Source organism: Hippopotamus amphibius, chromosome 8, assembly GCF_030028045.1.
Source record: "Hippopotamus amphibius kiboko isolate mHipAmp2 chromosome 8, mHipAmp2.hap2, whole genome shotgun sequence".
In the NCBI taxonomy this organism is placed as follows: Eukaryota; Metazoa; Chordata; class Mammalia; order Artiodactyla; family Hippopotamidae; genus Hippopotamus; species Hippopotamus amphibius.
In genome coordinates, this window is record NC_080193.1 from 113,328,177 (window position 1) to 113,356,073 (window position 27,897).

Sequence of the window (27,897 nt, forward strand, 5' to 3'; positions counted from 1 at the left end):
ATAAACAAAACTGATAAAACTTTCATTAGACTTATCAAGAAAAAAAAGAGTGCCCAAATAAATAAAATCAGAAATGGAAGAGAAGTTATAATTGATACCAGAGAAATACAAAAGAATCATAAGAGACTACTATGAATAATTATACGCCAACAAATTGGACAACCTAACAGAAATGTTCAAATTCCCAGAAACATATACTCTTCCAAGACTGAATCAGGAAGAAACAGAAAATCTGAACAGACTAATTACCAGTAATGAAATTGAATCAGTAATCAAAAATTCCAACAAACGAAAGTCCAGAACCAGACAGCTTTGAAGGTAAATTCTGCCAAACATTTAAAAAAAAAGTTAATACCTATCCTTAAATTATTCCAAAAAACTGAAGAGGAAGGAATGCTTCCAAATTCATTCTACAAGGCCAACATTATCCTGATACCAAAACCAGACAGAGACCCTACAAAAACAGAAAATTACAGGCCAATATCCCTCACGGGCAAAAATCCTCAACAAAATATTAGCAAACCAAATTCAACAATACATTAAAAAAATCATATACCACGATCAAGTGGAATTTATTCCAGGATGGTTGCAAGGATGGTTCAACATCCACAAGTCAGTCAATGTGATATACCATATTAATAAAATGAAGGATAAAAATCATATGATCATCTCAATAGATGCAGAAAAAGCTTTTGATAATATTCAATACCCATTTATGATTTAAAAAAAACTCTCAACAAATGGGAATAGAGGGAACATACCTCAACATAACAAAGGCCATACATGACAAACCCCAGTTAACAAGCTAATGGTTAAAAGCTGAAGGCTTTTCTCTAAGATGAGGAACAAGACAAGGATGTCCACTCTCACCAATTTTATTCAACACAGTATTGGAAGTCCTAGGCACAGCAGTCAGAGAAGAAAAATAAAAGGAATTCAAATTGGAAAGGAAGAAGTAATACTGTCACTGTTTGCAGATGACATGATACTACATGTAGAAAACCCTAAAGATTCCATCAAGAAACTGTTAGAACTAATAAACGAATTCAGAAAAGTTGCAGTATGCAAAAATCTGTTTTGTTTCTTTACGATAATAATAAACTATCAGAAAGAGAAATTAAGAAAATAATCCCATTTATAATTGCATCAAAAAGAATAAAATATCCAGGAATAAACTTAATCAAGGAGGTGAAAGAACAATATATTAAACACTACAGGACATTAATGAAAGAAACTGAAGACGACACAAATAAATGGAAACATATTCCATGCTCAAGGGTTGGAAGAATTAATATCGTTAAAATGTCCATACTACACAAAGCAATACAAAAAATTCTATGCAATCCCTATCAAAATTTTAATGGTATTTTTCACAAAAATAGAACAAACAATTCTAAAATTTGTATGGGACTACAAAAGACCCTGAAGAGCCAAAGCAATCTTGAGAAAGAAGAACAAAGCTGCAGGCATCATGTTCCCTGATTTCAAACTGTATTACAGAGATTAGTAATTAAAACAGTATGGTATTGGCATAAAAACAGACACATAGATCAATGACAGAATAACCCAGAAATAAACCTACACAAATATGGCCAATTAATTTATGATGAAGGAGCCAAAAATATACAATGGGGAAAGAACAATCTCTTGAATAAATGGTGTTAGAAAAACCAGTCACATGCAAAAGAATGATACTGGATCACTAATTTACACCATACACAAAAATTAACTCAAAATGGATTAAAGACTTGGACATAATCTGGAAAAAAAAAAAAAAAGACTTGAACATAAGACCTGAAACCATAAAACTCCTAGAAGAAAAATAGGCAATAAGCTCCTTGATATAAGTCTCAGCAAAAAATTTTTGAATGTGATACCAAATGTAAAAAGCAATAAAAGCAAATATAAACAAGTGGGACTACATCAAACTAAAAAGCTTCTGAATAGCAAAGAAAACTATTAAAAATTAAAAGGCAATCTACTGAATGGGAGAAAATAATTGCAAATCATACATGTGATAGGAGGCTAATACCCAAAATATATTAAAAAAAAAAAACATACAACTCAATGGCAAAAAAAAAAAATCTGATTAAAAAATGGGCAGAAATCTAGAAAAATGGTACAGATGAATCTATTTGCAAAGCAGAAATAGAGACACAGATGTAGAGAATAGATGTACAGATACCGAGCAGGGAAAGGGAGGGTGGGATGAACTGGGAGATTGGGATTGACATATATACACTGCTATGTATAAAATACATATATATAAAATTTTATACAATGTATAAAATTGACATATACACACTGCTATGTCTAAAACCTGCTTATAGCACAGGGAACTCTACTCAATGCTCTATGGTGACCAAAATGGGAATGAAATCCAAAAAAGAGGGGATATATGTATACATATAACTGATTCACTTTGCTGTACAGCAGAAACTAGCACAACATTGTGAAATAATTATATCCCAATTTAAAAAAATTAAAAATAAAAACGGGCAGAAGATCTGAATGGACGTTTTTCCAAAGAGGACATAGAGATGGCCAACAGGTATTTGAAATGATGATCTATGTCATTAATCATCAGGTAAATGCAAACCAAAACCACAATGAGATGTCACCTCACACCTGTTAAAATGGCTATTACCAAAAAGACAAAAAGAAATAGCAAATGTTGGCAAGAATGTGGAGGAAAGGGAATGCCTGTGCACTGCTGGTGAGAATGTTAACTGATGCAACTACTGTGGAAAACCGTATGAAGAAGGTTTTTCAAAACATTAAAACCAGAATTACTATATGATCCAGCAATTCTACTTCTGGGTATTTACATGAAGAAAATGAAAACACTAATTCGAAAAGATATATGTACCCCTATATTCACTGCAGCATTATTCACAATAACCAAGATATGGAAACAATCTAAGGGTCCATCCGTGGATGAATGAATAAAGAAGATGCGGTATATATAAATACAATGGAGTATTATTTAGCCATAAAAAAGAATGAAATCTTGCTGTTTAAGATAACAGGGATGGACATGGAGAACATTAAGTGAAGTAAATCAGACAAAGACAAATAATGTATGATGTTTCTAATATGTGGAATCTTAAACAAAAAAACAAGCTCATGGATACAGAGAACCAATGATGGTTACAAGAGGCAAAGGAGCTAGGGGCTGAAGATATGTGTGAACTTTTTTTTAGTTTAAATAAATTAAATTAAAAAATTTTTTAAAGTACACTTAACGTAATATAACCTGTGATGAAATAATGTAAAAATGTTTCATGTAACATAGGAAATGTGGAAAAAAAATGCAAACAAGAAAACTTCCCCACTCCCACATCCCAGCTCAATAGCAATTTTCTTCATGAAGCTGCTCCCCCTTGCTGTTGTGATTTTTCTTTATTTTGAACCTCCTCTGCATTTTTATTCCTTGCACTCAGCATTGATTCTAACAGTTATTTGTGGACTATCTTCTTTTAATTGACTGCAATGTTCCTGAGGTGAAGATTATGTTTTTTTTAATTTTGAATCCCTCTGTGTATTGAACCCCCACTCAGTTTCTGATAAAAACTGAGTGAATGAATACGTTTTTAAATGTCACAAAAAATATTCTTTATGAAAGAAATAAAGCCCCCTTAAGAAACTATTGTGGGAGCACTATCTAGACAAATCATGGTGTGAATTAAAGATAAAAGTTCATATTCAGTAAAGAATATTAATCTATTTCTCACTCATAGTTTGATCCCATGGATAGGTGACAGCATTGACTGGTGAGAATGGAAAATTCTAGGGATTATATGGAAGAGCTGAAAATCAGACCTACAAATAAACAATCCTCTAAATTAATATTATCCCTAATCTCAAAGGCATGATCGTAAAATGAGTTAAATATGTTACTTAATACTAGAACATTTTAATGAAAATAAGATGCTAGACATTACACGAGTAAGTTTATAATGAAAATGAATATGAACTTTTCTTTTATCTTCCTAGGTGGCACAGTGTTTAAGAATCTGCCTGCCAATGCAGGGGACATGGGTTCTAGCCCTGCTCTGGGAAGATTCCACATGCCAGGGAGCAACTAAGCCCCTGCACCACAACTACTGAGCTTGTGCTCTAGAGCCTGTGAGCCACAACTATCGAGCCCGTGTGCCACAACTATTGAAGCCCATGTGCCTAGAGCCCGTGCTCCACAACAAAAGAAGCCACTACAACGAGGAGCCCATGCACCACAATGAAGAGTAGCCCCTGCTTGCCGCAACTAGAGAAAGTCCGTGTGCGCCAACGAAGACCCAACGCAGCCAATAAATAAATTAAATAAATAAATAAATAAATTTATAAAAAAACAAACAAACGTATCTGTATTCTATTTCAAGAATCTAGCATTTGGCCAAAAATTATGTGCACTCTTGTTAACCCAAATATGGTTCCTGAACGAGCAGCACCTGGGAACTTGTCAGAAATGCAGACTATTAGACCCTACCCCAGACAAGTATTTTAACAAGATGCTTAGGAGATTCATATGCACATTAAAATTTGAGAAGTTCTGACTTAGGCCATACTCATATACAGTCATCCCTTGGTATCTGTGAAGGATTCATTCCAGGACTCCCCACAGATCCCAAAATCCAAGAAGATGCTAAAGTCCCTTTTACAAGATGGCACAGTATTTGCATATGAACTATACAGATCTTCCTGTATATTTTAGATCACCTCTAGATTACTTATAACATCTAATACCATGTAAATACTTTGTAAATAGTTGTAAATGCAATGTAAATGCTATGTAAATAGTTGCTGGTGTATGACAAATTCAAGTTTTGCTTTTTGGAACTTTCTGGAAATTTTTTCCCCAAATAGTGTTGATCCATGGGACATCAAGGATCATCCCTATGTATGGGGGAAAATGTTTGATTTATGTTTTTTTATATGACTAGGGAAGCTAAGAAGACCAAACAAAAGTGCAAAGAACTTGAAATAGATAATATGTACATTATATACATTTAGTTATTTACACATAAAGACACATGGAAAAAATTTTCACTATTATATTAGCAAAATACTTAAAATATATCTTTAGGCAGGATAGCATCATTGTCTTGTTATAGATAAAACGAAAGCAAATTTAGAAACAAAAATGTCCCTTTTAAAGAAATAAAATTAACTTTTGAAAACATACCATTTTCTTTCAAAAATACGTTCAATCCACTCACAATTTCTTGCCTGTTTCTTCTTAATTCATCATTCATTTCTATGATCTAAATTACAAAACATAATTAAAATACCTATGAGAACGTTCTTAAAAATCAAGTAAGTTCAACATTAAAGATAATTTTAATTTGCCAGCCATTTACCTTGTTAATTATCTCGTTAAGTATCTATCATGTTATCTAGAATGTTATATAAGAATATTTAAGTCCTTTATAGGTAAAACTATTTCATTTTAGGAATAACTAGAAACTTTAGGATGGTTTCCAAATGGCACAATACAAGCCTAGATTAAAACTTAAGCACCAGATTTAAAAAATTTTTAAAGAGATACTGAATAATTTGAGTAAGGAACATACAAAGATTGGCTGAAATCATACTGACTTCTTGTGCAGACAAGAAAGGCAAATGACTCTACATTCTTTCAGTAATCTATTATCACCACAAATTAGCCAAATGGAGAGAGACCTCTTTTTCTACTTTAATTCTATCATGGCATCATCTTAGAGAATCTAAACTGAAGACTCCCACAAGGCTATGAGGGCCTCAATAACTGTCAAATAGACTTTCTCTATTTGTTACCACAGAGCCAATTATCTCTTTTTGTTTGGACCACTCACCTCGTCTGAATTCTCAAGTAGCCTGCTTTCTCTGCTTTCAACTTGGCTGAAGTATTACCTAAACCTTAATGTGTACTTCCCTGCTTAAAAACTTTACTGGCTTCCCACAGTCCTTGGGATAAAACTCAATCAAATCCTTAGAGGCCTATGAGACCCTTTATGATCAAGGTAATTCCTACCATTCTAATCCAATCTGCATTTACTACTCAAGATTCAGTAATGTAGAATTCCTTGCACTTACCAATGCACTGGCACATGCTGTTCCTCCTGCCTGAAAGACCTTTCTTTTCTTTCTCCTCCAGGATAATTCCTTAAGATTCAGCTTGCTAGTGTCTTTCACAGGTGTCCCAAGGCAGTGGGTGCCCCTCTACACTTCTGTAGTACATACTATTGATACATACCCTCATAACACTTATGTTACATTGCAATAATTTTCCTCAACTGGAGGGCAAGGAATGTCTTTTGTTTGCATTCTGTGTTCACTACAGAGTGTGGCACTCAATAAATGTCACTGAGTGAACAAAGAAATGAATATAAAACGAAAATAGAGATGGGGAAGTTACAGTGATTCTGAGTCCAATTTGAGTAGGGTGGAAGAAATCTACTCCCCATCCCCACTGATTAGTTTAAAAGATTTTATGGGAAAAAATGGGCCTCTTCAGAGGTAGTTAAATATGGTCAATAGTAATGTAGTGATAATTAACTGAAAATAGGTCATTCCAGGTCTTGCTAATGAATATTCAAGACCAAATAGGAAAAAACAAAATTACAGAATGTTAGAAATAACTGTGCACTTCAGGGTCAAGTTCAGCATCTTCATTGCAGAGATGAAAAAATATGGGCTAAAAGAAAAGGACCTGAGATTGTTAGAGGAACTTTGATATAGGATGAGGTAATGGCTCTCCTAGTGAGGCTCAAAGTTGATAACCACTGAAACAGGATTTTAGAAACTAGAAAAAGTTTTACATTACTTTGCAGTGGCTTAAGAAGGAATAAAAAGTGTGATTTAAAAAACAAGCAAGCAGAGGAAACAATCTCAAGGCAGAATTGGAGAGAGCTCAGTCCTGTGTTGTTAGTATTACTGCAAACAAGGAAGGTTTTGAAGATTAAAAATGTTTAATGTTTAGGTGAGATCAATCAAAAGATCTAGAATAAATAAACAGGTCACTCAACTATTCATGTTTATGAAGAGAAGTAATTGACAATCTTGAGTCACTTTTTACTTGGTTTTGCAGTAAACTGTATGATTTTTCTTTCAGTACTTACCCTTCTTTGTTTACAGCAATATCAACATTTGAAGTGGAACTAGTAATGTACTAGATCAGCTGTGGGCACTCAGGAAACTCACAGTTAATTATTCTGGGTTCTATCTTCTCATCTGTAAAATCGTTTGGATTATATCACCTCAAAGATTCCTTTTAGCAACTATGAATCCATGAACACTGGTTTGCCAGAATTAATCTAGAATTAATTTCAAGAACAAGTCCAGTTCACTCAAATACCTTAATACCATTTTTGGTATTTTCAATTTGCTTGGCAACTTCAGTTTTTAAGTTAGTGAGTCACTCTTGAGTCTCCAATAAATAGATCATATTTATATTTTTAGTTAAGAAACATAGGCTGCAGTGGAATGGACTGCAATTCCTGCAATCTGAAGCCACAAAATCCGGATAAGATCATAGAGAATCAAACGGCCAATGAAAATAACAAGTCTATCCACCTGAATTCGGGTCTAACATTTTTCAGTACGTTAAATATTTGAAATCTTGTAGGCATTGAGGGACCACACATGGCTACCCACAAGGGAAAAGGTCCATCCAAAGGGGCCTTCAGGGCCTCCACATGGCTTCGGCGTCACCCCTGTCCTATAGCCCAGGCTGGAATCCTAAGCAAGGCCTTTGGGTCTCAAGAGCACTTCCGGAGGATCACACCTTAAGCGTCCTCCCTCTTCCCGGCCAGTGAGAAAATCAGTGAGAAAAATGGGCAATTTGGGGTAAGGCTTTCCTCTCCCTCCAGATCTCCTCGCATTGCCCTTAATCCCCAGAATCAGCTTTCCAAACTGTAGCAGCCGTTACCTCCATCCTAGGAGCCAGTGCTTCGCCGTCCCTGACGCCCGCTCCAGCCATTTTGTCCCATGGTTCGCAGCTGTGTCTGCTGCTGCTGCCGCCAGAGCCTATGGGAGATGGAGACGGCGGTGCGTGGGGCGGGGCTTCCGCGCGCTCCTCCGGAACCAGGAGGCAGGGCCTCAACAGGAACCGCCCGATCCTGCCCACCAGACTCTTCGCAAACTGCAACTCAAAGTTCATCTACCATTCCTTAGCGTGGTATCAGGGACTGTTTTATAATTTCCTTCTTTTCCCTAACGAATAGGGCCTGTTTCTCATGGCAAGCAGTATGAAAGTGGTAAAGAACACGAGCTCTGGGATTGGAGTCTCAATAGTACTTACAATCCTAAATCTGATGTGAAGATTAATGAGATCATATAAGGTAAGTACATAGTGTATTTTTAGCAAATTGGTGGTAAATACCTGCTGTCATAACTACTAACTTGATCTGATAGAATCCAGGACTGGAAAGAAAACGCAAAATGAGTTTATTCATGTAACAAGCCATCGTAGGACCTCTTGCAATAGACTATGTCAGCTGGAAAGTGACTCCAAAATTTTGCTTAGGACTGGTACAAGCGAATGATGCAAATTTTGTCATTCTCTGTATCTCTATGAACTTCTCTTTCCTCAATTCACCCAGTAAATTAAAAAGAGTTACCCCTAGAAATGTCTTCCAGAGTGGGGCCCAAAAATTTTAAATAGAATAATGGATAAAAAAACAAAAAAAACCAACCAAACTCCAGTATTTGCATCGTTGGAGACAGGACAATATTAGGAAAAAAGTCCAGGCTACAGGTAGAAGTTCAGGTATCATAGTTTGTACCTCTTAACACAAGCGTCTTACGAATTTTTAAATTCCCCTTAAAAATTACAGGTGGTGTGAATGTGCGGACACTGTATCCAGTATAACATTTTATGTAACAAATGTATTCACTAAAAATCATGTTTCAAGTTTTTGCAAATTAAGTGTTTTGGTGCACTTGTGGGATTTGGTTTTTGAAAGGACACATGCACAACGAATACTCAATCTAAATTTTGTTAAAAATCTGGATCTTCCCATGTTCTAACAAATTTTGATCCCACAGCCCAATAATTTCCATATAAGAGACAGCAACTTCTCAACTATTACCCTCCAATAGAGGTAAATAGCAGGATTTCTGAAGCTATGTTTTTTATTTTCTTTCTCTGAATTTTACTCTTTCCCCATTCCCTCTCAATCCTAATTACATAAGATTGGTAACTTCTGTCAGATATGCCAGCTGCGTCTTTATGATTTCTCCCTGCACTGGACTGACCCTGTATATTAGCTCAGGCTGCCATAACAAGATACTATAGACTGGTGGCTTAAAAGCACAACAGACATTTTCTCATAGTTCCAGAGGCTGGAAGTCCAAGGTCAAGGTGTTGACATGGTTGGTTTCTGGTGAGAGCTCTATTCCTGGATTACAAAGGGCCACTTTTTCTATCTGTCCTCACATGGCAGCTGGGGCGGGGCGGGGGGGAAGAGAAGAGAGAATGAGCACACTCTCTGGTATCTCTTCTTATAAGGGCATTAATCCCACCATTAGGGCCCCATACTCATGACTTCATCTAAACCTAATTACCTCTTCAAAAGGCTCATCTCCAAATACACTGAGGGTTAGGGCTTCAACATACAAATTTGGAGGATACAATTCAGTTCATAGGACCTAGTAAATCAACCACCCAAGAACAGTAAGTATTTTTCAATTTTGAGTTTACAACCAATAATTATTATGAAGTCTGGTTATTGAGAATAAAATGAATTAAGTCTATAATCAGTTTATTTACAGTTTTCAAAAATTTTTTCAATATACAAACAGGCCAGTGAATCCTTACTTATAATAAAATAACCATTTAACACATGATAGTACAAAGATAGTTTAAAACCTGACTTATTTTATGACCATATCGATTTCAACACTAACAAATTTTCTTAAACATATTTAATCACGTAGCTTCTGGAAGATGGGTTAAATGATGAAAAAATGGGCGACCATGAACACACCCTTTAATTTCATTTCCAAATTGGTTCTTCATTCTGTATATAATATCTTGGATGTCCTCTTTTGATAAGTACATGGGTAACTGTCGAGACAGACGCACTGCTTCTCCCTGTGGAGAGAAAGCCATACATTTTACTATGATATACCCTGAAGCAGAAAACAAGTTTTACTGGCAAGGAGAAAGACAGAAAATTGATAATATTCTTTTATTATTCACTCAACAAATACTTATTAAACACCAATTATGTGCTAGTCACTGTTACAGGTTCTAGGAAGACAGCAGAGAAGACAAGATCGTTGCTCTTCTGAAACTGACATTCTAGAGCAGAGAAGCAGAAAGATAAAAAGACAAAGAAAATTTCAGCAAGAGTGCACAAAATTAAACTGTGCAATATGATAGAGAGTGAATGCGTGGTTAGGAAAAGCTTCCTCCTGATGACAAGCTTCAATTTAAGTAAGGAATTATGGTGCAAAGATGATGGGGAAAGAAAAACATTTCATACAAAGGGGTCAGTGTGCGTGCAGCAAAGTTACTAAAGTGAAGAGATGAACAAGAAAAGGAGTTAGGAAGAGGTCAGACTGCCCTTCTGGACCAGGTGTGCAATTTGAATATTAATGTGAATGCACAGGGAAGTAACCAGAGGGTTTTTAAGCAAGAGCCTGACATTCGTTTCACATTTTAAAATAATCAGTCTGGCTACTTTGTGAAGTATGGCTTGTGGCAGGTCAAGAAGAGAAGGAGGAGTCTTGCAGGCAATCACCGCAGTCCTGGTGAGTTTTTTTTTTTAATTCACTTATACATATATATTTTATTGAGTTTAACTGACATACAATATTATGTAAGTTACAGGTGTACAACATAGTGATTCACAATTTTTAAAGGTTATGCTTCATTTATAGTTATTATAAAACATACTGACTATATTCCCTGTGTTGTACAATATATCCTTGTAGCTTATTTTATAAGCTAATCATTAGTCCCCTACTCCCATATTGCCTCTTGCCCCTTCCCTCTCCCCACTGGTAACCACTAATTTGTTCTTTACATCTGAGACTGTTTCTTTTCTGTTATATTCACTAGTTTATTTTTTAGATTCCACATATAACTGATATCATACAGTATTTATCTTTCTCTCTCTGACTTACTTCACTTAGTATAATACTCTCCGGGCCTACTCATGTTGTTGCAAATTGCAAAATTTCATTCTTTTTTTTTTTATGGTTGAATAGTATTCCATTGTACTGGGTTGGCCAAAAAGTTCATTTGGTTTTTTCCATAAGATGGCTCTAGTAGTGCTTGGTTGTCTTTAACTTCATTAGAAACAATTTTGTTAGACTGTATTGTGACCACTATCATATCAGTGTGCATTAAAAAATAAACATCAAAATTGGTGAATTTTTGTGTAGCCATTTTAATACTGAAGATAGAAGGAAAAAGCAACATCTTTGGTATATTATGATTTATTATTTCAAGAAAGGTGAAACACAACTGAAATGCAAAAAAAGATTTGTGCAGTGTATGGAGAAGGTGCTGTGACTTAATGTGTCAAAAGTGGTTTCTGAAGTTTCGCGCTGGAGATTTCTTGCTGGAGATTTCTTGCTGGACGATGCTCCATTGTTGGGTAAACAAGTTGAAGCTGATATCGATCAAATTGAGATATTGAGAACAATCAATGTTATACCACGTGGGAGATAACTGACATACTCAAAATATCCAAATCAAGCGCTGAAAATCATTTGCACCAATTTGGTTATATGAATCGCTTTGATGTTTGGGTTCCATGTAAGTTAAGTGAAAAAAACCTTCTTGACCGTATTTCCACATGTGATTCTCTACTGAAACGTAACTAAAACGTTCTGTTTTTAAAACAAATTGTGATGGATGATGAAAAGTGGGTACTGTACAATAATGTGGAACAAAAGAGATCATGTGGCAAGTGAAAGGAACCACCACCAACCACACCAAAGGCTGGTCTTCATCCAAAGAAGGTGATGTTGTGTTTTCGGTGGGCTATTATGAGCTCCTTCCGGAAAACCAAACGATTAATTCCAACAAGTACTGCTCCCAATTAGACCAAATGAAAGCAGCACCTGACGAAAAGCATCCAGAATTGGTCAATAGAAAACACATAATCTTGCATCAGGATAATGCAAGACCACACGCTACTTTCATGACCAGGCAAAAACTGTTACATCTTGGCTGGGAAGTTCTGATTCATCCTCCGTATTCACTAGACATTGCATCTTCGGATTTCCATTGGTATTTACAAAATTCTCTTAATAGAAAAAAATTTCAATTCCCTGGAAGACTGTAAAAGGCACCTGGAACACTTCTTTGCTCAAAAGATAAAAAGTTTTGGGAAGATGGAATATGAAGTTGCCTGAAAAATGGCAGAAGGTACTGGAACAAAATGGTGAAAAAGTTGTTCAATAAAGTCCTTGGTGAAAATGAAAAATGTGTCTTTTATTTTTACTTAAAATCTGAAAGAACTTTTTGGGCCAACCCAACATATATATATACCATATGGTGACCTCAGTAGATGCAGAAAAAGCTCTTGACAAAATTCAACATCCATTTATGATAAAAAAAATCTCTAGAAAGTGGGCACAGAGGGAACATACGTCAACATAATAAAGCCTGTATATGGCAAGCCCAGAGCCAACATCATACTCAATGGTGAAAAGCTGAAAGCATTTCCTCTACAATCAGGAACCAGACAATGATGCCCACTATCACCACTCTTATTCAATGTAATATTGGAAGCCATATGCCACAGCAATCAGACAAGAAAAAGAAATAAAAGGAATCCAAATTGGAAAGGAAGAAATAAAACTGTCACTACTCGCAGATGATATGATGCTATACATAGAAAATTCTAAAGACGCTGTCAGAAAACTACTAGAGCTCATCATGAATTCGATAAAATTGCAGAATACAAAATTAATATACAGAAATCTGTTACATTTCTATACACAATCAGAATGAGAAATTAAAGGAATAACCCCATTTACTATCACATCAAAAAGAATAAAATACCTAAGAATAAACCTACCTAAGGAGGTCAAAGACCTGTACTTGGAAAACTATGGCACTAATCTAACAAGGTAGATGGAAAGATATGCCAAGTTCTTGGATTGAAAGAATATTGTTAAAATGAACATACTACTGAAGGCACTCTATGGATTCAATGCAATCCCTGGTGAGTTTTTTGACTAGGGAGATAGTAGTGGAGACAGAAGGAGTTATAAAGATTCCTGACATGAGTTTGAGGTAAAGTCAAGATCTGCTGATAGATTAGTTATGAGGGATGCAGAATCAAGAATAATGTCCACATTTTTGGTATTGTAATGCTGTTTTCTGAAATAGGGAAGACTGATAGTATGGGAGTAAAATAGCATTAGTGAAGCTGGCTTCTTTTAAGATTTATTTTTTTCAAAAATAGTTGTACTTCAAATATCCTGAGTCCTAACATTATTCTCTCTAACCACATACTCTTCCATTATCTTTGCAATCATCCTACTTCCTTTATTCCAACTAAATCTACTCTTCTTCACTCTAACCTTTAATCTCATCAATCCTTCCTAAATCTCTTGGCCTACCACACCTTTCTGTCATCTTTCTGTACTTCAGGTATGAATAGTTAGTGAGACATTAAAGAAACTATCAACAGCTTTGCTTCCTGCATTCCCTCTAGATTCCAACTAGACTCTAAGGGCAGGTTCTTACTAGAATCTAATTCATCTTTATATCCTTCTAGGATTAAACAGTTTCTTATATGTTATATATTATGTGTTCTCATTTAATTACTCACCCCTTTCTTCTTACACCATATTCCTCTTGTTAATTCCTTATCCTTGGATAAATTCTACCAAGCATTGTTGGAGAAGCACAAAACTTGCTGGCTGGATCCAATACCAATATTAGCTCTCATGAGCCCTTAATGCCATTTGAATATCCTATTCTTCTCTAATCAACCTTCCCTTAAAGTACCTACAGCTCTTATTTTCAGATCGTTTCCACTATACTCAAATCCTCAGTAACCCCCCAGCCTCTTCACCCTCAGCAGATAACCTCTCCTATTTCATTACCACATATATCATACATGACTTCTCTCAAGTCTGCCTCAAAATATTTTTACTTTCACTTTAAAGCTCTCTCCTCTTCTGCTCTTGATTCAGAGGATGGTCTCACCTTTCTAAAGCTTATATTGTTATTTCATCTCCCTTCCTACCTCTTCTGGAACATCTGCTCTTTAATCTTTTATTGTCAGACTTTTCCAACAAATTCAATACAAACATGTTAATTTCTCCTTTTTTCCCTTCACCACCATGTAACTTGCTGCCTACAGTTTTCACCACTGCTCCCACTCTTTGACCATTCCTCCTTTTCTGTTATGGCTCTCTTCAAGGATATCACTGCCAGCTAGCAGCCACACCTGCTGGTCTTCTAGCAACCACTACCCTATAGAGAATGTGATACTGCTTATTTATATTTAAGTTTCTTTCCTCCCTTGACTTGTATATTCACTTCTCTCTTGGTTCGTCTTTTACTGTCCTATGTTTATCTCCAATTCATCTTTTCAGCTTGACTTTAAATGAAATCATATCTACGGTCCTGACAGAAATTCTCTCTCTTTTTTCCTTAGACTATCTTCCTTAATATCACATCCACTATTGCCTTAACATAATGAGAGGTACAGTATTATTAAAAGTATTTGTATCCCAACCATTTTTTCCTGTTATTTCTGAAATCTTACTTCCCACGTTTCTTCGATATACAAAACACTACCCACAACTCCCTCAACCTTTATTTAGTTTATACCAACTCTTTCACAAGAAGAGTTTTCTTTCAAGTCCCTAGAAACTATCAGTGTTGAACTACCTCCACAATAGGTTAGCAGGTTCCACAGGACAAACCTCTTCAAGTATTCACAGAATGCTACTGAATATCATCTTCAGGAAGGGTAAAAAATGGACTTCCCTGTTGAGGAAATCTGACCCTCAGGATTCAGAGCCCACCATGCTCACAGTCTAAACAAAAATGGTTCATTTTTTAAAAGGAAGAAAATAAACTTTTTTAAAGTTCAGATTTGTTTTTAAAATCCTACCAGTCAACCTTGAGGGATAGAACCTCAATACAGAGACAATCACTATTGTTTTACCACCACTCTCCAACACTTGGACATTTAAAACTTCACAACCTGCCTCCATCCTCTATTACTTTTGAATTTATTCTTTAATCCACTTTTACATTTCTCATTTGTGGTAGATATTGCTAGAAAACTAAAATTTCTATTTATTCAACAATCTACATTTTTCACTTCTCCTCCCCTCTTTTGCTCTTGAAGAGAACCAGGCTTAAAATCATATTACAGTTCTTTTTAGATAAGTGTTTGGTATCAAGGTGGAGCAATTTTGAATCTCTTCTTAAAAAAAATAAAACCCAAAAAACTTCACAAAGTGTCTCATGTAGGCTCTTCCTCAATACGTACTCAAGAAATAATGTTATAGCAAGGATCCATGATAGGGTTTATCACAACCAGTCTATAATGTGAAACTTTTGATGGAGTTTCTTTTTTTTTTTTAAACAGTATTTCTTCTTGCAAACAGATAAGAAACCTTATAGAAACTTTACTATTTTGAAACCATTTATGATTTTATTAGGGAACAGTTAAGTATCTTAAAACCTAGCCAAACTATATAAGCTAATAATGCATACCTCTAAATAACTTATCACTTTGCGAGGTCTACATTCAAAAACCTCCTTTGCATTTTTGTTTAATATAGCATTAAGAATTTCTTTTAAATCCATCACTCCATAGAATGGGAGACAATTAGCCATTCCTTCTATTTCCAAGTAGTTTTCAGCAATGGAAACTCCTAAAAGAAAAAAAATAATAAAACCACATATAAATATAGTTAGTTTTATTTAAACTATATTCCAGAAAATGTCCATTAAAAACAAAATCACTGTTAAAATATTTAGTGAACCTTCATTAGAATTTAATATATTCAGGAAAAAGTTTTGTTCCTTAGTTGAAGAATAATTTTCCCACAGGATTTCACATTCACATTAAGTCATAAGTACTCAAAGAAACCACATATGCTTTATATCATTTAATTTAATCTCAGTTATTGTTATTCTGTCCCCTACATTTGTTTAGAACATTTCTTACTTGGGAGAGAAAATGGAGTCCCATGATACTTATTAAAATAAAACTGGTTTAAATGTTTTAACAACTGCTGCTATTCAAATTCTATCCTACTGGTTTAATATCTAAAAGCCTGAATTATTTCTATGATTAATTTAACTTACAGGTTATTATAAAAATACTCATTTAGTAACTTATTTTTTCCAGCTTTATTGAGATATATTTGACATATAACACTGTGTAAGTTTGTGTACAAAGTGTTGAACACACATATAAACTACAAAATGATTACCGCTAGAGTAACTTATTAATATACTAACAATTTGAGGAAATGAAATTTATTTTACTAGAATAATGTTTAAATCTGACATATTATGTATTATTTAAACTACTTTAAATAATTTAGTGATTAAAATAAAACTAAAAACTAGCAACATGAGTGGATATATAAGGGGGTAAAATATCCATAATGGAATACATTCCCAAGCATCAAATTTGGCTTTAGAATGCATTTTATGATTTTAGAAAATAGCAGAGATTTGTTTTCTTTGGCTATATCTGTTTATAGTGTTCTTAATATTGGAGACCACAAAATGTTACCTATAAGTAAAGAAAAAGAGTCCAATGTTGGATAAATGGTAGCTATCAATGGAAAAAATTAAAAAGAGAAGTGATACAGCTTGAAGAGGTTCAGGTCCTGAGATGTCAATGACCCCATTCTTAAACTGTTCCCAGTTATAGACTAGTTCCTTGACCTGAATGGCACTTGCACTGTTTAGTATACTAAACAGAGCAGGCATCCTAATGTTCTTCCTTGCAAACAACTGGAGAATAATATAAGAAGATACATAATCAAGTGTTAAGGGGTAAAATACAGAGTTCAATGAAGGAAGACAAAATGAGAGTTTAAGCAACCTGGGGAACTTAAATGGGACTTGAAATAGGGTTTAGATAGGCAAAAAGGAAGCAGCAGAATATTCCAGTTCACATCTTTTTATACAGATAGTAAAATTTATCAGTCAAGAGACTTTTCACTATTGCTGGTTCTATATGTTTATAGTATGAGTAGACTGAAAAGTCTAATAGTGACTACTTGAATGCTGGAAAATTACACACATTTCACAGAATTATTTGTGGATATGGGTAAAAAGTATATGGCAACAAATGAGGAAATTGAGCAATATTTTAATCTCTGTGCTTGCAAAATTTAGATATGGAAAACCTAAGAGACATTTGGAATCATGTTCAAGAAGTTTCCATAAAATTCTGTGAAATGCTTCCCAATTTTCGAAAAATACTTCAATAAGTGGTTTGACAAGTTTTCAGTTCCTAAAATGTGTAATTCTTATTGATACAGAACAAAAGCTATCCTCATTAACAAGCAAAGTTCTTAGGGTCACATTCAGAATCTTTTTCCTTAAAGCCAGATGTATTCTTCCTCTTTCAAGTGCTTTTATCCAAAGATGTTTTATGACAACTGGCAAACTGCTGATCAAAAGTTAGTCCAATTCGATAAAACTCTCACTAAAAGACTGAGAAATGGTCTTTAAGAAAACATGACATAAAAATTAATGAATGATAAATCAGCTAAAAAAAAATGAAGAAAGAAAACAGGAATATTTTTAACTTGATCTGTTACTGAGAAGAGAAATATTGCTGATGATAATCTAAGTAAAGTTAATTCCAATCAAGTCAGTTTGCAAATAACTGACATTCATTTTCATATCTTTGGTGCCATGCAAAGTACCCAGCATTTATAGGATTTAAAAACACCACCTACAAGCTAAGAGCTGAAAACATATGTGAGACAGAAACTTACTAGGTAACTCAAAAACAAACATGCTCTTGGAACAGACAGGGTAGTTATCTTAACATAAAAAAAACTGTTGTGATAACATCTTTCATTAAAAAAAAAAAAAGTACCTACCACCAATGCCACACAGTTAATTAGGAAAATAGGTTAAGAAAAAAAATCTTGCTTAACATATACATAAACTCCTCGCTTCATACTTCAAATTAATTTTTAAAATGTCAGAAGTCCTGAGGAAAAAAGATTTTTAGGAGGACCAAAAAAAATGACTACAAGTCAATTCAGGTCATAAACGAGGTGCTAGAAGATGGGAAGAAAAGAGAATATCTGAACACATACCACTGCCAAGTACTATGCTAACTGATTTACATAAGTACCTAGTTTAGTGCTAACAACTTCATGAAGTAAATATATCCATTTTAATAGGAAATCAACATAAATTAGTTAAGAGCTAGGTTTTAAAGGCAAATTGCTTGGGTTCATGTCCTGCTTCTACCATTAATTCTGTGCCCTTAAGCAAACAATTTCTCTATGCCTCGATTTTTCTATCTATAAAACATGGGCACAGTAACAGAACCACAGGGCTATTAGAAAGATCAAATGAATTAATACATTTAATACTTAGACTAGTGCCATACACATAATCATCATTAGTTGCTACTGATTAGTAAACATTGAGGCCAACTGACTTTCCCTAGAACACATGTTTTTAAATAGCAGAGTTGGGATCTGGACTAACTCTGCAGTCCAAATCTAAATATCCAGTTTTGAGGTAGGAGGGAGAAGTTCTGGGTAGGTTTTCTTAAAACCGCTAGTCAATAAAATTAAAGTTTGGAATACCAAAGCATTATCTGTATATATCCCATTTCATGGTTTTGTGCATTGTTTATACTTATTTTCTTCTCATATCTCAGTAAAACATTCCTTTAAACATTTTCTACATTGTTTTGTTTTTCTACACTTTGGTCATGGCAAGTTTAGGGATGGGTGAGGGAGGGGACAATGGAATCACTCTTCCTGGTACCTTTGGGCCACCTGATACCAGATGAAGGCAGAGTAATAGGACAAGACTGGCCTAGGTAGCTAGGGTAGAAGGCAGTTAAGTATGGAAACTATGAAAGAACAGAGAAGGCGCCAGCCAGGAAAACTGAAGTCTCCTAGCCAGATAAATTTTCTTTCTTCTCCCCACCTGGTAAATTTCCACAGTAAGTAAACAGTGTTATGACAGTCTTTTTAGCAAAGCCACAGAATCAAACCATCCACTCTCCAAATAGTAAGATTGTTGTGGTTACACATCTAATTGGCAAAACAAGTAAATGCTTTTAAAAAAGGAAGAGATGTCTAGTTTTGTTAGTCGATTCCAGTATCCTACATGTTTATTTCTGCTTCATCATCTAAGGAGTATTTAATAATTTAGTTAGACACAGCAGGCAGTCTGCATATTGTGACAAAGGACAGCAAAAGTTACAATTACTTGATTAGTTATGAAAATGCTAAAATACAAGCCAATGGACTGAAAGAGATGCCAAACTTGCTTATTTCAGACAGAGGTGACCTTTTTGAAATATGACTGTTTTTACACAGCTGACATTATACTTTTGGTGAGACAAAAATATAATTTCATATATAAATTATGAAACCCCGAAGTAACTTTTGGAACAAGACTTATTTTTCCAAGTCAGGAAATATTAAACCACATTATCATACCTGGTATCAATTTTATCTTGAAACCATTTGCTGTAAGACGAGGATCGGACAGGTAAGTTGATCCACTGTATCTTTGGTCATCTGCTGTCATTTTATGTAAAATCTCTAAATAATGAGATCCATTAAAAAGACTGAAAAAGAAATTATGGCCCTTTAACTTATTAAATATATAAAATGAAATAACAGAACTTACAGAAAAAAGTTAATCTGAGGGCCCTTTAAAAAGTATTATCAGTAACCAATATAAAGATCTAAGAAGCCCTGTGAGAAACTTTACTTTTTTTACATTTCTGTTAATACTTCATAGACTTACCACATACAGTGTAAAGAAAGGAGGAAGAAAAGACCTGTATGCAGAAAACTTTAAGACATTGATGAAAGAAATCAAAGACGACACAAACAGATGGAGGGACATACCATGTTCTTGGATTGGAAGAATCAACATCGTGAAAATGACTGTACTACCCAAAGCAATTTACAGATTCAATGCAATCCCGATCAAATTACCAATGGCATTTTTCACAGAACTATAACAAGAAATCTTACGATTTGTATGGAAATGCAAAAGGCCCCGAATAGCCAAAGCAATCTTGAGAAGGAAAAATGGAGTTGGTGGAATCAGGCTTCCTGACTTCAAACTATACTACAAGGCCATAGTGATCAAGACAGTATGGTACTGGCACAAAAATAGAAAGGAAGATCAATGGAATAGAACAGAGAACTCAGAAGTAAGCCCAAAGACATACGGGCACCTTATCTTTGACAAAGGAGGCACGAGTATACAATGGAAAAAAGACAGCCTCTTCAATAAGTGGTGCTGGGAAAATTGGACAGCAACATGGAAAAGAATGAAATTAGAACACTTCCTAACACCATACACAAAAATAAACTCCAAATGGATTAAAGACCTACATGTAAGGCCAGACACTATAAAACTCCTAGAGGAAAACATAGGCAGAACACTCTATGACATCCATCAAAGCAACATCCTTTTTGACCCACCTCCTAGAATCATGGAAATAAAATCAAGAATAAACAAATGGGACCTCATGAAACTTAAAAGCTTTTGCACAGCAAAAGAAACCATAAACAAGACTAAAAGGCAACCCTCAGAATGGGAAAAAATAATTGCCTATGAAACAACGGACAAAGGATTAATCTCCAAAATATACAAGCAGCTCATGCAGCTTCATACCAAAAAAGCAAATAACCCAATCCACAAATGGGCAGAAGACCTAAATAGACATTTCTCCAAAGAAGACATACAGATGGCCAACAAACACATGAAAAGATGCTCAACATCACTCATCATCAGAGAAATGCAAGTCAAAGCCACAATGAGGTATCACCTCACACCAGTCACAATGGCCATCATCACAAAATTTGGAAACAACAAATGTTGGAGAGGGTGTGGAGAAAAGGGAACTCTCCTGCACTGTTGGTGGGAATGTAAGTTGGTACAGCCACTATGGAAAACAATTTGGAGATTCCTTAAAAAACTACAAATAGAACTTCCATATGATCCAGTAATCCCACTCCTGGGCATATACCCAAAGAAAACCATAATCCCAAAAGAAACTTGTACCATAATGTTTATTGCAGCACTATTTACAATAGCCAGGACATGGAAGCAACCTAAATGCCCATCAACAAATGAATGGATAAAGAAGATGTGGCATATATACACAATGGAATATTACTCAGCTATAAAAAGGGATGAGATGGAGCTATATGTAATGAGGTGGATAGAACTACAATCTGTCATACAGAGTGAAGTAAGTCAGAAAGAGAAGGACAAATATTGTATGCTAACTCACATATACGGAATCTAAAAATGGTACTGATGAACTCAGTGACAAGAACAAGGATGCAGATACAGAGAATGGACTGGAGAACTCGAGGTATGGGAGGGGGCGGGGGGTGAAGGGGAAACTGAGACGAAGCGAGAGAGTAGCACAGACATATATATACTACCAACTGTAAAATAGACAGTCAGTGGGAAGTTGCTGTATAACAAAGGGAGTCCAACTCAAGGATGGAAGATGCCTTAGAGGACTGGGGCGGGGAGGGTGGGGGGGACGCGAGGGGGGGGAGTCAAGGAAGGGAGAGAATACGGGGATATGTGTATAAAAACAGATGATTGAACTTGATGTACCCCCAAAAAAATAAAAAAAATAAAAAATAAAAAAAAGTTTGGGTCTCAGGAGTTTATTGAGCTCCTGAAGCCTATTTTCAGATTCTCACAGTTCTGGATGTCAAATAAAAAACTGTAATATAGTTTTTTTTTTTAATCTCAGTTCTTTCTACTTAGATTAAATATATATGCAAATATATTTATATTTTATATAGTTACATATATAAATAAATGTATACTTATTTAAAAAAAGGAGGAAGAATAGACACAAGAGACAGCTTCTATCTTCTAGAATGTTATACAAACTAAGTGTGAAATTTAAAAAGTGCTCTCTCTCTATAATACAAATGAAAACTTTGTTTATAAATGCCATTTTATATTTTTATTTACACAGACACAATACACTGTCAAGTTATTGATGTAGTCCATCCTGTGTAATATTCTATTGCTAGTCAAGGTTTCTTCAATAATAAGAAAGGCATGTATCTTTTTCTCCCAGGAACTTAAAAATTTAGTAATTCAGGACTTGGGAGAGATTCCTCCAGAATACTATAGGCATGGTCTGTTTGCCAAAGGTGGTATATGAAATGATTCTGAGTGGTACAAAAACAAAATTTTGAGGTGGCCAAAGATTATCTAGGGCACAAATTAACCTTTAATGTTGGTTTTAGGCTTGGTCAAGGGTGCTTCATTACATGTTATTTACAGTAATGCATCTGTTATGGATGACACCTACCATGCGGTAGCTATGTAAGTAAGACACTGTTCTATATTCTATCCAGTGCAGGGTGATGAGCTGCTACTTCTTCATTAAAATCCTGTACCCCTCAAAAAAGTAAATGAATAGATGATGTCTTTGCTTTTCACTTCTGAAAGGTTGAGGACCCCACTGGCTGTGAGAGCAGATATCATGAAGAGGAGAACTTTGGCTATATACTAGATGTGCTCTGTCTGGTCAGACCCAACATTCAGAAGATCAATCTGAGAGCCGGCAGCAGTGGTAGTGGTGGTGATGGTGCTTTAGTATAGAAATTAGTGGTGCAGGATCTACAGTTACTGTCAAGATTGGAATCTTGGATCCACTGCTTATATACTGACTGTATGAACCTTGGTAAGTTACTTAACATTTCTGTGTTTGTTTCCTCATTAAAACGTGGATACCTCTCATAAGCTTATTGTGAAGATAAGATCATGAAAGCAAAGGGTTTAGTGAAATGCCTATCATATAATAAGGGCTCAATAAATATTAGCCATTGTCAGACTTCCTAGGTGGTGCAGTGGTTGAGAATCCGCCTGCCAATGCAGGGGACATGGGTTCGATCCCTGCCCCAGGAAGATACCACATGCCGCGGAGCAACTAAGCCCGTGCGCCACAACTATTGAGCCTGTGCTCTGGAGCCCGTGAGCCACAACTATTGAGCCCATGTGCCGCAACTACTGAAACCCACGCGCCTAGAGCCCGTGCTCTGCAACAAGAGAGGCCACCGCAATGAGAAGCCCATGCACCACAAAGAAGAGTAGCCCCCACTCGCCGCAACTAGAGAAAGCCCGTGTGCAGCAACGAAGACCCAGCACAGCCAATGAAGTAAATTAAAAAATATATATATATTAGCCATTGTTGTTATTATTATTGAGCTCTTACTTTGTATTTTATACATCTCTAAATTATATGCTCCATTGAGAGATAAACTACACAATCTGCATTAGAACTCTGACGCAAAAACTGAGCCCAACCCATAATTACCTTGTTTATGACTCAGTTTTTAAAAACTAATATTATTAACTGTGATGGGGATGTCACATTTCAGAAAAAAGGTGAAAACAATTTTGAATTAAGCTTTCTTGCTGTCCATGTTCAAATAAGAAAGATTTATTCTCAGGCTAGTATGGGCCCCAAGTAATAATTTTTAATGTATTTGTTTTTGCATAAGAAAATGTCACAAAGAAAAATATTTTTAAAAACCTATAATTCATACAAGCACAAAAATATTTTGAGATCTAAATAAAAATTTATGAATACCATTTAGAAAAGCAATTGAATATAAAACTTCAAATACACCCTAGCTCATTTTAAGGGAAGAAAAGGAAAAGTACTATCAGATTTTTGAACTGTTTTAATTACACCTAAGGCTGTATTTAATTCTTTTTAATTCTTCCTTTAACAGTTTTCTAAGCCAGTCTTCCAAGAATAATGTGAAAGACACTGGACTTTAGTTACTGTGATTACTATTGCCTTAATTAAAAAGATAGCTTTATCAAATGTTTTTCTGGTTCTGGCCCTGTTTTTCTTTCTGGAGGCAGGGTCTTTAACACAAAGGTTTAAACACATTTTTTTAAATGATTTTTGATTTATTCTCGGAAGTTCTGAAACAGAACTTTGTCCTACAAAACAAATTCTCATCTTGTTAATTTCAGGTTGTTATCTTTGTCATAAATATAATTTCTTCTACCTATGTCAGACTAAAAAAGAAATATTAAGTATAAAAAAGTGAAATGTTAGTAGGTTAATAGTTATTTGTTTTTACAGAAAACAATTTGCTCATGTAGGATATGAAAAGGAAATATCCCCATTTTATACTCTATAATAAAATTAGTTCAGGCAACAATCATCAATGGATAAAACCATTAGATGGAAAGGTTAACAGGGAACTTTAAGGTGGAAGATCAGGTTGTCAGCAGCTGAACCCAGTGATAAGTGCCTTTGATGTGATGAAATATTAAGTACATAGCACCACCTATTAAGCAGTCTTACTAGAAAGTGGAATCTAAATCGCTTCAGTCCTCCTGAGCTAACTTCCATTTAAAAATGGGACAGGGAAAAACAAGTTAAACACCACCACAAAGAAGCAAGAGAGACAAATAGAGACAACGGGGTATTCCAATGAACAAGTGACTAAGTATCCACAATAAGTTAATGGTGTGATATTGGAAGAGATTTAAAATACATAACAAAATGTAATGGTTTCACTTTGTTTACATATAAATTAAACTTTATAATTTAAAAAGTATAAGAAGACATTTTGAGACAATGAGGAACAATTTCAAGGAATTAGTATTGTGTACGGTATGAAAAAAGGCATTGTGGCTAAGTAAGAAAATAACCATTTTAGAGAGACAGACTGAAAACTCTAAGGATAGGAGTCATTCTAAATCCTTTAGCAAAGGGAAAAATGTGTGTGTGTGTGTGTGTGTGTGTGTGTATGTGTATCAAGGACAGACAGAGTACATGTGGCAAAATCTTGATAACTGTTGATACAGGCATTCATTGTATAATTCTATTTTGGTATATGTTTGAAATGTTAAAGAGTACACAATGAAGAAGAGTCATGGCAATCCAATGCCAGAATTACCCTGGGGAAGTCACTAATGTACAGGAGGGAGCTGAGCTTGATATTTATTAATTGCCGAAGTAAACTAGAATATTCTAAAATTAATTTATTTAAAAGCAATTAACTTCATTAAATATTAGAAATCAAATCACAAAAATTTCTTTAAATCAATACCACTTTTCCCTATTAGGAAACACTTTCCATTTTTTACCTTAGATTTCAATTAATGAATGCCTTTAGAGTAAAAAAAATTATATTACTTCATCCTACCTGTCTGTTAATATAATTGGCTTTTCCAGTGGCTCTGCAGGAAGTCTGTGATTCTCAAGAAGTCTTTTAAATAGCAGAGCTTCTTCCACTCTATATGGATTTAATAACATTATCTCTGTTTTGGATGTAATTAGCCATGCATCAGGAAACTTCAGATTGTGGATCAAACAAAATTCGTCCTTTTCTTTTAAGTCAAATTTCTTACATTTATCAAAGTTCTTTTTTAAGTTTTCCATAGAAAAGGGGATCTGAACTATTTTAATGTTTTGGTTCTTTTTCTTTTCAATTTGGGACTGAAAGAGCTCATCAAGTTTTGGCTGATTAGATAATGAAGTTTTCAACTTGTGCTTCTGTGCCAAATTCCATGCACTGGTGGGTTTTATCCTTTTTTTGCCATCTTTTAATGATTCTTGCAACTCCTGTTCAACGGCTCTCTTGATTTGCCTATTGTATCTTTCCAAGTCTTTAGTAGCCTTCTCTTCATATCTATGAATAGAAATAAAAAAGAACTAATGAAGTCATAATGAGAAATATATTAACCATCTGAAGTAAATTTTATAAAAAATAAAGAGCTGGCATTCCAGGTTCAGTAATGACAAGGGAGCTCGTGTTGGACTAACCCACCCACATAAAACTATGATAGGCTCTAAATGAAAGAAATCAACTATTTAAAATAGGCACTGAAGAGCAATGAAAAGCATGCAGAATTTGGAATGGATTCAATGCTTGAAAAAAAGAAACTAGTTGAGTTCTAGTGTAGATAATGTACATACATTTTTAAGGAGAAATCTGAGTAGATATGTATTAGTAAATAAAAATGATACTACTGGGGGAACAGTATTAAATGTTAAAAGTGAGACTAAAACACAAGAGACAAGAACGTTATGTAGTTTGTACTCAGTACGTTTGTTGAATAAAGAAATGTTTAGATGAGAATGTAAAAAAGACTTTATTTCACTGTGAACTAGATAAATGAAAAATGCTTCTTTTGGTTACTGACCAGGCCACGTTCATAATTTTTTGTTATTTTCTCCCATTTCCACTTAGAATCTGAAGTCCTGGATTATAAGACACAATTTTCAATACAGTTTACCTTCAATAGGTACTTTAAATAAGTATTTTTAGCTTTGGACATTCAAATTCAAGATTTTTCTCCTATGGTGGAAAATGAATTCAAGATGAAGGTTACCATTTGTAATTAATTATAATGTGCAAATTTTCACATATGGTACTAATCTTTTGATTTATTCAAGAAGTCAATTTAATTAGTTCCTTGGGAAATATAAAAAGTTATGTCTAAAGCAATATTAAGTAAATGTTAAGTAAAAACAGCTGTTATCTTTGACTTTATGTTATAAGGGATTTAATTACTTGAATGAAAAATATTAATTTTGATTTATCAGTAATCAACAAATGCTTCTGTCTCAAGATTACATGTAATTATAAAGTTTATTTACCATTTTTCAATAATATCCCAATTATAATATTATTCTTAGTTATTTTAAGTAGAAATATGTTCATAGCTACTACAAATGAAAGTTCAAGTTCACATCAATTGACAGAGATCCCAGTGGGAGGACACAGTGGTTTCTAATCCACTAGAGAAAAGGAGAAGAAAGCAAGGGAGAAAAAAATCCAGAAGGGAAAAATTTAAAAATGTAGGTACCCTCTATTGCAAAGTCTATCTTAAGCTCTCAGTAGAAAACCCTGATCCAAGATCTTATCCAAAACTCTTTGAACTCTCATCTTCCATGATCTGACCTGCCTTCCCCTATCTGTCTTTACCATACTCCGCAATAATCCATTCCTTTCTTAAAGGGCATCTTTCAGTTCCTTAATAACACTGTTCTCCTTCTAGCTTCTGGGCATTTACATGCTATTCCTTCTGCATAGAAAATGCCCTACAACATTTTGATTAATTTCTATTCAGGGAAGCATTTCTCCCATACATATGATTAAGCCTAACTACTAAATATTTTCATAACCCTCTATGTTCCTTTCATTTAAAAACTTCACATTCTATGATTACTATTTGTTTAATAGTCTTCCTCACTAGACTGCACTTTTATGAGTAGTGAAAGTATGTTTTATTTATCTGACTGTATCTGAAATGACTAGCTAGATTACATAGGGTCTTGTAGACAGAATGTCCTCAGTAAATGTTTCCTAATTAAAAGAAACAGGAAGGAAAAGAGAAGCGAAGGGAAGGAAGGGAGCGAGGAGAGAAAAAAGGGAGGGAAGAGGATGGGGAAAAAAAAGGAAATAAGAAGAGGAAAAAGGGAAGAAAAGAAAGAATGAATGGAAAGACTGATTATCTGAATAAGAGGGGTCTACTCTCATATACCTTAGCACGCCTTGTAGAATTTAAGACTATGGAAAGACTTAGAAGAGAAATGGTAGTTAGTGTGATTCTTGTGTTATAACATTTTTGCTCTACCTTTTCACTAATCATGATTTTGGACACAGTCTATCATGGTCCCCAGAACCCTGGCTCTGAAAGATTCTAATAGAGCTTTTTGTGACATATAGTAA

The 27,897-nt window shown here is 34.7% G+C and overlaps 1 protein-coding gene across 9 annotated transcripts in view; it reads right to left on the bottom strand.

Annotated features, from left to right (window-relative positions):
- Positions 1-9,723: 9,723 nt before the first annotated feature.
- PMS1 (PMS1 homolog 1, mismatch repair system component) overlaps positions 9,724-27,897 on the bottom strand; it is a 108,805-nt gene continuing 90,631 nt past the window's right edge. For 7 of the 9 annotated variants that reach the window (XM_057745201.1, XM_057745195.1, XM_057745199.1 and 4 more), the window contains 4 exons: positions 25,366-25,851; positions 19,633-19,763; positions 15,683-15,843; positions 9,724-10,072 (listed from right to left, as the gene is read on the bottom strand). In XM_057745201.1, the coding sequence (XP_057601184.1) occupies positions 9,908-10,072; positions 15,683-15,843; positions 19,633-19,763; positions 25,366-25,851 (943 nt within the window). In that variant the 3' untranslated portion in view covers positions 9,724-9,907. Of the gene's footprint in view, positions 10,073-15,682; positions 15,844-19,632; positions 19,764-25,365; positions 25,852-27,897 lie in introns of those variants that run through there. The other 2 variants (XR_009055073.1, XM_057745202.1) reach the window with 2 other exon arrangements.